The following is an 11,978-nucleotide window of genomic DNA, read 5'->3' as shown; positions in this document are numbered from 1 at the left end:
ATATTACACCATCAACAGACACATACAACTGGCATAAGATCAGGTGAGCAATCATACTAGAAAATATGTGGTACATGTCCTATTACAACAAAAATCCTCTCTTTGTTTGATGAGTATGACCCAAGCAATTTCACTCTCTCAGCCTTTCGCTCTCTTTTCCTCTCTGTCTTTCATATGGAGCTTCTGTGGAGGTGGATAGAGGTCATGGCTGCCTGGGATGGCACTGTGTTCCCTTGTTTAAGCACACAACAAGAGAGAAGTTCAACTAGTTCCACAATAGCTCCACTTCACAAGATAGCTCGTGGCAAATTCCAATGTAGATTTCACAGAGACGAGATATAACTTGATATAGCCAAGGACCATATTGAATCAATACTTGATGTAATTTCTATAACAAAATAGGAATAGACAATTTATGATACAATTATATAAATGGTTATATATTCAGGGTATAAATGCGTATTCTTTTTAATCATCAAGCTTCTTGAAAATCCTTCGGGCCAGGAAGACAAGGACTACACAGGAAGATTTATTCACAATGACCTTTATAGCTTTTTGTTTTTGTCAAAAACAAAATAAAAAGATCCAACTGCAAACCTAAAAAGAGAGCTACATAAAACAGCAAACAATGTTTTCCTTCTAAGCAGCTGATTATGCAACAGGCACTTTTGTAATTAGTCCATATAGCAGCTCTTAAAACCAAATTAAAAAACAGGGTGTCCTGCGGTGAAGGCGGTCACCATTAACGGCCGTTTAACAACCAAGTACGAAAAAAACCTCCACAAGAAAAAGAGGAACTAAGATCAAATCTGTTATAGATTAGCAGGTATCCTACCTAGATAGCAAATGAAAGGTTGAAACCATCACACCGCAGCTGAAAGGTGTTTTATCGACTGTGAACTCTTGGACAAAAGAGGGCTTCAATAGGAGCCTGAGCATATCTCTCTGCAAGGGTCCTTTGACGCACCTCCAGCCCACTACCCACGCCCACAACCGCTATCTGCGAGCACTGTACCGGCGGCCGATGTTGCTTAATTCACGGTTATTGACCGGGACGAGGTGCTCTTGAATTGAAAAGAGAAGCTTCATGAATAACAATCAATAACCCGGCTGGGGGACAAAGATTACACACAACGCCCTGCAGCACCTGGCAGGAAACCTCTCAAGCCCCGCGCTTTATCACTGCCTGAGCCACTGTAAATACCACTCAAACATCTGGCTGTGGAACTACAATACTGCCATGTATTGCTCACACTGGCGTCAACGGGAAGGAGTACATGCAGGGGTGTGTGTGTGTGTGTGTGTGTGTGTGTGTGTGTGTCTCCCTCTCCATGATGACATGTTTCTAGCCTCGATTTCTAAAAGTCGCATTCGATGCAGCAACTCACTCCACCCAGGGTCATGGCAAAATCTCAGTGAGATCAAAAAAATAACCATTTTCCATGTTGCAGCAGAAAAGGGGTCACAAAGCTAACTACCGAAGCCAAACAGCAGCAAGAACGTCTAGAAAGATGACAACTTACTGAAATTAGGGAACACGGTGAGGGAGGTGAAGAGATAGATGCCGGCTACTCTGTAATAACTAAATCGGCCCCGATTATAGCCTGCTGAGTTATATAGTCATTGACCTTGGGCGGCGGCCATGCCGGGATTGAAAACAAGGAACAAGCAGTCTTTTTTTCATCAGCCGATTGCTGGCGCGTCAAAAGCTGAGAGTTTGTGTGCAAATGGTTCCTTCAGTCTTTCCTTCAGCAAATTTTTTTTGGTTCATTTCCCAAAACAGAGAAAAGCATTGCCGGTTTGAGAGAATAAAACCTTAATACATTAGTTCCTGATAAGAAGAATACAACAAGAAACACACACGCCTTCATAAATTCATACACCATCTGGGAGAGGTGCCAGATTAGGCATAATTGGCTAGAAGGAATGTTAATTGACCCCCTAAATATTTTTAAAACATTTCAAGTGAGAGAGTAAAATGTAGACATTTAAATATACAGAGCAAGAAAGCCTTTATTATATTCTGCAATACATGTTTGTCATATTATACATAACAGAAGAGAAGACCACTGAAGACTTGCGGAAGTCTTTCGCTTTGGTCACAGATGTGTGACACAACCTTCGATTTAACTCAATGTCATTACCGTGTGGTGAAGGCCACACACTGATAACCATAACAAAGGTCAATGTTGAGGCAGGGGTGTATGAAACCAAGACCATGAGGTCTGACAAGATGCTGGTGAGCAGATCTGAAGGACAGCTGGTGGCTATATTTATTACTGCTGCAACAATTAGTAAAAGTAATCAGTTAATTAGAATTTAGATAGTCAATCAATCATTGACAAAACACTTGCTCCTCATCTTAAGCATCATTTCCGAATAACTTATGATGGACTTCGACATTATTGATCTTTAAATGACAATTATGAATCAATTAACCGAATGCCGAAAATAAAAATCCCCAGTTGAAGTTGATAATAGTTGTTTGAAATGCAGCCCTAATAAATATATTTACTCAGGATTTTGACCTAACAATGATCCTTATAATGTTCATTTAATTCCCTTGCAGACCCCAAAACTGCATAAAATCTAAGAACTTCTGAGCTAAAACCGTGTGATCGTCTAGAGCACGGGGACACAGCACCCCCCTGTGGCCTGTCTACGAGGGAGAGCAGATGCTGTACAACAGACCCTTCAGATATTGGAGGGAAAAAGTTTGCTCCATCAGAGAGGTCATAGATCCATAGACAAGGTGCAACTGCATGGCTACTCAAACATACTGCAAATATTTCATATTCATCTGTATATACATGTATAGACTCCATAGCGACTTTAGAATGATGGAATAGATATGCAAGGAATGTTTTGTTCTCTTGAAATTTCCGTTTTACAGTTTGTGATGGAAGTATTAATTTACATTTAGCTGGTGTGTGTGTGTGTGTGTGTGTGTGTGTGTGTGTGTGTGTGTGTGTGTGTGTGTCCATAGCAAGCAGGTAGAAATTAAGTACACATGGTAACCATCATGGCAGAGATAAAATAGTATGCAGATCAAAATTGTTAATTCTATGTGTATAAAACAATCTGAATCACTATCAAAGTGTAAATCATTTTAAACATATTTCAGTAGACGCTTGTTGTTAACGTGTGCGTGTTTGTAAAAACATAAAATAATAATATACAACATTCACCCAGGAGTCCCAGGTTTTGGCCTCATAGATACAATAAAAAGCTTTTTCCCCACAAACACAGTCATGCAAACAACAACACAAACAGCTACACAAACCAAGCCTCATCGTCTCACAGCTGTGAACACGTGACGGCGCAAATACAACAAGTGAAATGTTCTTATGTTAAAGTATGATATGATACAGCTAGTGACATCTCAACGACATTCATCATGGTGCCCATAATGTAGGGCATACACTAAAATGAATCCAAAACACGCTTAAGGAAAGTCCCTGTACAGGCTGATTCCATAGGGGTGTTTGTTTGTTTCAAACCAAAGTGCCTTAGCTGATGCCCAAACCGAATGCATTTATTTAACTAGTATGTGTTCTCTGCGAAGGGTATAGAACTTTGTGTTCTCAGTACAGTGTCCTGGCTGGCTAGACATTGGCTGTTTGAAGTCCAGTGCGGAGGTGTTCCATCTAACAGGTTGAAACCGAGCAGCACCCAGGAGGACGTCAAAGGAACAGTGTCGTCAGGGCAACATGCTGATATTGCATCAGTCGATGTAAACTGGGACAAGATTAACCAAAGAAAAGCAGTAACGTCTGCTTGCTGCACTCTAATTTCTGGATCAATCCGGGCAGCACCACGAATTAAAGCGCAGTATTAAGCCCTCCAAGAACCGTTTGGTTCCCAGGGCGAATGCCTGGCAGATATTACAATACCCCATTTCCTTACATGGAGTAACAATATGCTGCTCGATTCAGTGGGACACAAGGTTGCCCATTCTGGAAGAACAGAACAAAAAAAATAAAGATTTAAAGTGACACTAGCTGTGGTGTGCTGTATACACTGAAGGGAACAGAGAGAGGTTTGGATCGCTTACAAATTCTAGCTGGGGGACGAACAAAACACAACAGCCTTTGCAACTTGAACGTCCTTATCTGCAGGGATTCTATCCAACATAGATAAAGCGAGTCAGGGATGTTTAGGAGATCCCCCCCCCCCCCCCCCAAGTGCATTCTGGGTAGTGTGAGTGCTAGGGATGGCCAGTTCAGAATACTATCTCGCTAGTACCTTCTGTTCCTCGGGCGCCTTTTATCACATCGTCCATCATCAAGGTCCACCAAGAACGGAGCACAGTGCTCAAGAGCACAGAGGAACACAACGCCTACGCTTAAAAGGGACCCCTGGCAGCCCTTGCAATGGAGAGCCATGCTTAAATAAACAATACTAAAGGAAGACACTTGGCCAACAGAACATTTACGGTAGATAAATGAGGCGAGATCCCCCACCCACACCGCACACTGAGTCATAAACACACCCACACATGCCCGTTTTAGTCCAGAGGCACGTCTGCAATGCCGGACCCCATGAGAGTTGTAGCCTGCTTGGAATCCCTCATCTTGTCCAGGCCGAAGAGGAGGTCCAGCTGGGTGATGGGACGAAGGTGGTCCTCGTCCAAAGGCCTGCAGGACACCACCCGCACAAAGGTTACACTCTGAAAGGCTACACTCCGTAAGGACGTTCTTTAGGTCATCGGTAAAATAGCGACTTTTCCTTGATTTCTCCTTGAAACAGTTCTTTGCACATGCGTTTGCGGTTGCCGAGCAACAAGGGATGACAGCTGACACAGCCCTTACTTCCTCCTTAGTTATCATTAACACAAAAAGGATATGTAAATAACCAGAAAGCACTATTGTGAAGCATGATACACAAACAAAATGACAAACTGTCGAACTTGAATGACAACCCTGATTACCTCATGTACATTTTTCCAAAATGTGTATTTTTTTAAAACTTGGCAAATCCCACACCCATCTGTTCCAGACAGACAGGGAACATCGATATAAAGTCATGATAATATCACAGTCTGTCACACCCTGTGTTAAAAGAAACACTTGAGCTTTATTACATTTAACCATATGGCCTTTTGGGAGATCAGGTTTGTGCCAAATAAAATACATCCCTTACTTAATTTTGCTAATATTAAGTCATATTTTCGTATCATTAATCATATTTAATATGGTCTAAAAATCATTTAATACATTTTTTTTCTGTGTCACTACAATGTTAGTGAAAACACTAAAACTAGAATGCTAAATGATCATGCCCAAAATATCTTAAAACTAACCAAAAACTAATCCGACACTAACCCTACCCTGACCCGACCCCAACCCTTACACAACCACATCCCGACCTCAACAATAACCCTAACACCAGCCCGACCCTAAAACTAACCCTTAAGGTGCGTTCACACCAAACGCGAAGGGGCGAAACGATCCCATACAAAGTGAACGTAGAGACGCGAATCGGACGAATTATTCGCTAGAGAAAACCGGCGACAAGTTGTCGCGCCACACTTTTGCCCTGCACAGGCGAGTGCGTTCACAAGAATTCGCGACAAATTCGCTCGAGTTTAAATATTTCAACTTTGCCGCGACATTCGCGTGATGACAGCCAATCAGCGTTCAACAGCGAGGCCACTGAGGGACATGTGTAACATAACAGCCAATCAGCGTTCAACCGGCCAACCGTTCCCTGCAGTGCAGTCTGGGGTGAACCGCAGCAAATTTGCCAGACAAAACTTGCACAGCGACAGTTTATGATTTGTCGGGCGACAACGCGAACGGGCGACAAATGTGTCTTTTGGTGTGAACGTACCTTTACAGCACGCCAACCATAAAACAAACCCCAACACCACCCAACCCCAACACCACCCCATCCCTAACCTGGCCCCAACCCGACCATAAAACTAACCCATACAGCACGCCGACCATAAAAAAAATAAAAACTCCACCCAACCCCAACACCAACCCGTCCTTAAATCAAACCCGTACAGCATGCCAACCATAAATCTAACCCCAACACCATCCGACCCCAACCCCACCCCGACCTGCCTCTATCAAATGAAAGACCCTCTGCACTAGAACACGGCGGCTGTGTACGTCTGTGATCTACCTCTCCTCCTCCTGGTCCTGCATCTGCTGGGCGATCTGCCTCATCTGCTCCTTGCGGACGTAGTCCCTGACACGGTACATGGCCGCGTCGCGACACAGCTCCCGCAGGTCGCTGCCCGAGAAGCCGTCTGTCTTCTCAGCGACCTCCTTCAGGTTGATGGCGTTGCTCAGCTGGACAGCGACAGAGAGACGGGGAGCGAATCACTCACTTTGACCAGGTGATTCACTTTAGCAGACATATTTACCAAACAAGGAAAGCAAACACGCAGTCATTAATAAATCATAAATGATCCATTATTGAATAGATTGATTCAATAATCATACACAACATTTAAAGCACGTTATCCAGACATAACGGGAGTAAAAGTAAATATTGCGATGGGCCATAATGCAAATTGGAAGCTTTTGAATAGATTGCGTTGATGCCATACCACATTTGTAACACAATGATAAAAAACGGTTATTTGACGTTGTTTCTAAAATAGGGTTAAAGAAAAAATGCTCATTTCAACATGCTTACAAACGATCCAAAAGAATACCAGATCAACTACTTCAAGGAGAAATGCAGAGATTACACTATATGCCGATATGCATACTTAAGTCATCACTTCCATTTAAAAGATGAGAAACAGCGATGAAGAGGACAACTATGCAGTGACAAAAAGGTTGACGTTGGCTTCTATGAAAAGTACAAAAAAGTGTAAAACTCTATCAAGCGCTTACGTTCTCTCCCGCCAAGATGAGCTTGAGGATCTCTTGTCTCTCTCTTGTTTTCTGTGGAAAGTCAGACGGATAAAAGCAATGACCCACATCCATATATTATTGGAGAAAGGTTGACTGATTAACAAACATTGATCAAAATAGGGAATTAAGTAAGTACCATAAATGTTCATCATTATGCTAAATACATGATTACGGTCTGGACTATGTATTCCAGCCCAAATATGAATTCAATCGATTTTTTCTTTAAATTAGGCGCTTTCGAAGAGCAGTGCATTTTGTTTTGAAGGGAATTGTCAGACAGTAGCACATCTCTCATAACGGAAAGCACAGAACCCCTGAGGAGAAGCCATCATGGCTGGTCAGGTTAGTTTACTAAAGGCCAATCCCACATCAGCAGCAGCAGCACAAGCAGTGTTAGTAGTGATACTGTGTGTTGAACCTTACAGGCAAGCCAACGTGAAAGGTGGTGGGCATGCGACGCAGGATCGCTGGGTCCACATCTTGGGGCCTGTTGGTCGCCCCCATCACCATCACCTAGCATAGAGCAAGAACAGAGTTAACGAAACAATCATACAACACGGATCGCCTACCATAGATAAAGACCACAATGCTAAAGAAAAAATGATACACCAAACATCCTCCATCGCACAGACAAATTAATCTATGAGGTTGTTCAGCCTTTAACCTGCCTAGTGTTCATATTTCTGAAAAAGGTCATTAATACTCTCTAGTACCGGCTATAGTAATGGATGTGGGTATTCACTGCATTATCTGGCAAGTGGCTAAAGTTCTGGATGGGGCCCTTCAGCCTTTCATCTGTCTAGTGGCTATATTTATGGATTAGGTCATTCAGCCTCTCACCTGGCTGGTGGCTATAGTTCTGGATAAGGCTATTCAGCCTCTCACCTGGCTGGTGGCTATAGTTCTGGATAAGGTTATTCAGCCTCTCACCTGGCTAGTGGCTATAGTTCTGGATGAGGTTATTCAGCCTCTCACCTGGCTAATGGCTATAGTTCTGGATAAGTTTATTCAGCCTCTCCTGGCTAGTGGCTATAGTTCTGGAAAAGGTTATTCAGCCTCTCACCTGGCTTGTGGCTATAGTTCTGGATGAGGTCATTCAGCCTCTCACCTGGCTGGTGGCTATAGTTCTGGATAAGGTTATTCAGCCTCTCACCTGGCTAGTGGCTATAGTTCTGGATGAGGTCATTCAGCCTCTCACCTGGCTGGTGGCTATAGTTCTGGATGAGGTCATTCAGCCTCTCACCTGGCTGGTGGCAGCAGTGTCCAGGCCGTCCCAAAGGCTCATGAACTGGGCCTTCATCATGGCTGTGGCCTCGTGGTCCAGGCTTGAGCGATTCCTCAGGAAGGAGTCTGAAGCGAAGATAAGCAAGTGATCGTCTTTAGAAGCTAAATAAAAGCCTACAAAGTGTAGCTAGACATATCCAACCCTGAGTTCAAGTCCTGTTCATTTTCTGGAGAGACACTTTGATTTTGAATGCAAGTGAAGTTTGGCGAGAGATCACTAATTTACATGAATGAATATAAATTCCACTAACTGGGTAAACATTTACTCTGAACGTTCCCAGTGATATTGACATTAGGTATGTATTTGGTCTTGTATTATGAATACAATAAATCAGCAAAGAACATTGCTCACTGAAAATATGGAGATTTACTGATCTGTTGTGGACAAGGATGCATAATGTATCAGGAATATTAGGACTTGAAATGTTCTGAGGTTCAACAAATATAATTTAATTTCCTCTTCTTGTTTGAATAACAGGAGAAACTGAAAATGGCTCACTCGGTTTAGCTCACTAGAGTTTAAGCTAGCCGTTGCCATGGGACCAAAATACGCCAACATGCTATACGTCAACTGTTAGCAACAAAATGAAGTCACACTGACCGATCTCATCGATGAAGATGATGCAGGGCTGGATTTTCACCGCCAATGAGAAGACGGCAGCCGTCAGCTTCTGTGATTCGCCGTACCACTTGTCCGTCAGCGTGGACGGCTGCAGGTTGATGAACTGACAACCGGAAGCTTTGGCTGTTGCCTTGGCGATCAGAGTCTTTCCGCACCCCGGGGGGCCAAACAAAAGCACGCCTAGAAGAGAAATTCAAAGAGTTATGGAACAGATATGAAAACATATTATTTGAATTAAGTCTCCTACCTACTAGGCGACTTTAAAGTTAGGCCCGCCTTCAGCACTACACTGAACACACAAGGCTGGTCTTGACGATCAGTCTTGCCTTGCCGTCGGGTCAGTGGTCCACACTTGGTGATTGGGAACATGGGGGGGGTCCACACAAGAACACTACCATCAGATTATCTGTGCCTTCTCTTAAACCCTTGCCAAATCTAGCAGGGAACATGTAAACTCAAGTAGACACGAATGAGGATGGCCCGGCCAGGATTAATTGATTTGGATTCAAATGAAGAAACAAAGTATTTGTTTGTATTTAAGTTCATGTTCCATTCTTCTAGGATTAATTATATTCTTCTCGATCAGTGTAGCAGTGTTTTTGTAGGCATGCTCCACTCTAAAAACGTCAGCTTTATTATTCAAAAGACAGAGAAATAAAATGAACAGTACAAATGGAATATGGATATACTGAAACCTTTCTGACGAAAGACACAGTAATTCCTAGAGAATCAAGTGTTTTTGCAGGTTGTAGGAGTTGTTACTCTGGTAGATAAGCAGCAGTTTAAGCCATTTCAAATTAAAGGGTTAGGGTTATGGTTAGGTCTGATGACTAGTGTTTTAATAAGAATGATTATAGGTTAGCGATGATACCGATGACTCACACATCTGAGTCATCGGTTTACAGGAACGGGTTGTTTGCTTCCTCCTATTAGAGTCGGTATCAAATCGGTCGGAAAAAAACCTTGCCGTCCCAACTCTACGGGGGCGACCAAATAGCTCATGAGACCTCCCACACTCCATGATAAACAGAGCTGACTTCAGTCCCGACCAACCCCCCACTCCCCGACTGAGTCAGCGAGTTTGTCGCCTAGTGGGTATTAACCTTTAATATACTGATATTTGTTAGTTCGTTTTTTTGATTTAATTTAATAAAATAAAGAATAAGTGGGTGATCTTAACAAAGCCATGACTCAAAGTCCAAGCGATATTTAGGTCACACATGTAAAACACTAGTTTTAAACGGCTTCAGCAAAACAGACTGGAAAAGAGTAAGAATCTACAACTAACCTATGATGATTCTTATTCAGTACAGCTGTGTTACCTTTAGGTGGCTGGAAGAGCTTGGATCCAGCCAGGAGGTGTCTCTTCTGGAACGGGAGGATGACCGTGTCCTGCAGCTCGTAGATGACCTCGTCCAGCCCTGCTACGTCCCTCCAGGTCACCTGCAGACAGGAAGTAAACACCTTTAACCTCCGCTGATCTCAAACAATTCAGGAAGCGTGTGCCTTTAGCTCTCACAAACATTGTCTCCAGTCCAGAAGATACTGTGATGACCTCTATCACACCACATCAACAGGATGTGTGATAATCATACTGTGTGAACAACAATTGCCGTCTAATAGAGTTGGCAAAAAGATGAGCTGGAAGACGGTCATCTTATTTAACATAGTATTACAGTAGTATTATAGCCTGTGCAAAATGAAAGTGTGGTTTTCAAACCTTTATTGTTCGTGGGTCCACTAGGAGTGACGCGATGTTCATCTCATACTCTGTGAGTTTGACTCCCTCCACACCAATCCTCTTCATCAGCAGCTCTGCCTAGCAAATCGAATACAACACTATTTAGAGCAGTAAAGAGTAACAATACCACCAAGACGAACAATGACATTTGTCATTTGAAAAAAAAAAAAGCTAACCTTTTTCTTGGCCAGGTTTTTCTGCTTCTGAGTTGGGTCCATGGCTTCCATGACCCATTTGATACTGTAGTATGTGGCAGCGCCAAAGATGGTCAACCTTAGCAGCATTCCAACCACCTCATTCCTGGTCAGTGGCCGCAGCAGCGCCTCCCGTGGGAGATCTTTCAGCAGCATCTCATTTGGCAAGGGTCAGTCCATTGACTAGAGAGAAGAGCGATACAGATATTTTGGGTACAATTAGGAATTTCATCAATCTCAAGGTTTAACCTGACCAGCCAGCTTGTTTGGACAAATGTTTTATGCTGATGTTTTAACGATTTTACTTTGCATCACCAGCATCATAGTGATGCCAGTGCCAAAGGATGTCGTTAGCTATCTGACTATGTATGTTATCAATTGCAAATCGCAAACGTATACACTGATTTATATAACACAAATAGCGTGACACACTGGGCTCTTAATTCTTGATAAATCTTATATATATAATTTAATATTTTCATTAAAGCTTGTGAAATCAAAAGAACACTTACACACAAGAAACCGGGTGAATACGGTTTGATCGTCATGAAAGTCGGCGCGGTTGCCATCATGGCTCGGGTGGAAACAAGTGCTGCAATTTCCTTGGTGACTTTGGTTCCGACTCTGCGCTCAACGAAAGAACCACTGGATGGCAGACTTGTACCTTTATTTAAACAGTCTTAGAAACCATCAATTTCAGAACTGTAGGTAAACTTATAATGGAGAGGCCTATATCAATTATATACTGTACGATTATGTTAAATTAGAATATTAACTGATTTCGAAATAGCCTACAGTTTTAGCATTTTTAATTATGTGTGCAAACATATTGATTTAGTTTATATTTTGGCTTAATATAAATATAATACAACTATTATATATAATTGTACATTATAATCGTGGAATGAGTCCAACATACTGCAAAACATTGCATGTTTCTGTTCCATAGCAAATCAAAACCCCTTATTTTCCTGTTTTCTTTCAAGGTGACGCTGCTATAAATCAGACACTTTAGGTAATGATAATGATGATAAGATCAATCTATCGTGTGATTGGAGAATCAACAATCCAAGATGTGTCTAATTGAAAAGTCTACATTCCAAGAAAGGTACTCTGGGTCCCTGTGTCTGCCTTTAATCTGGCCCGATTTCAGTTTGATTTCCACTCATTTCAAATTCTATTTGATGGTGGATAATTCAGTCTCCTTAACACCGGCCACACAGATAAGGCTGTAACAAATGGCCTCCTCCAGCAAGGCAATTCAT

At 42.4% G+C, this 11,978-nt stretch overlaps 1 protein-coding gene across 1 annotated transcript; it reads right to left on the bottom strand.

Annotated features, from left to right (window-relative positions):
* Positions 1-2,029: 2,029 nt before the first annotated feature.
* Positions 2,030-11,282, bottom strand: atad1a (ATPase family AAA domain containing 1a). The gene is made up of 10 exons (XM_079754335.1): positions 11,226-11,282; positions 10,696-10,896; positions 10,499-10,597; positions 10,101-10,221; positions 8,758-8,958; positions 8,116-8,222; positions 7,296-7,385; positions 6,852-6,902; positions 6,130-6,299; positions 2,030-4,637 (listed from the first exon to the last, which is right to left on the bottom strand). The coding sequence occupies exons 2-10, from the start codon at positions 10,867-10,869 to the stop codon at positions 4,508-4,510; spliced, it is 1,143 nt and encodes a 380-aa protein (XP_079610461.1). The 5' UTR covers positions 10,870-10,896; positions 11,226-11,282; the 3' UTR covers positions 2,030-4,507.
* Between the last annotated feature and the right edge of the window lie 696 nt (positions 11,283-11,978).

Source organism: Pollachius pollachius (genome assembly GCF_949987615.1).
Source record: "Pollachius pollachius genome assembly, chromosome: 1".
NCBI lineage: Eukaryota > Metazoa > Chordata > Actinopteri > Gadiformes > Gadidae > Pollachius > Pollachius pollachius.
This window is presented reverse-complemented; position numbering and strand designations above follow the sequence as displayed.

Coding starts and splice junctions, on each gene's coding strand:
- atad1a (XM_079754335.1), bottom strand. CDS start 10,869: ATGCTGCTGAAAGATCTCCCACGGGAGGCGCTGCTGCGGCCACTGACC. Junction 10,598..10,695: donor AAAACCTGGCCAAGAAAAAG/GTTAGCTTTTTT, acceptor TCGATTTGCTAG/GCAGAGCTGCTGATGAAGAG. Junction 8,959..10,100: donor GCTCTTCCAGCCACCTAAAG/GTAACACAGCTG, acceptor TTTCTCTTCTAG/GCGTGCTTTTGTTTGGCCCC.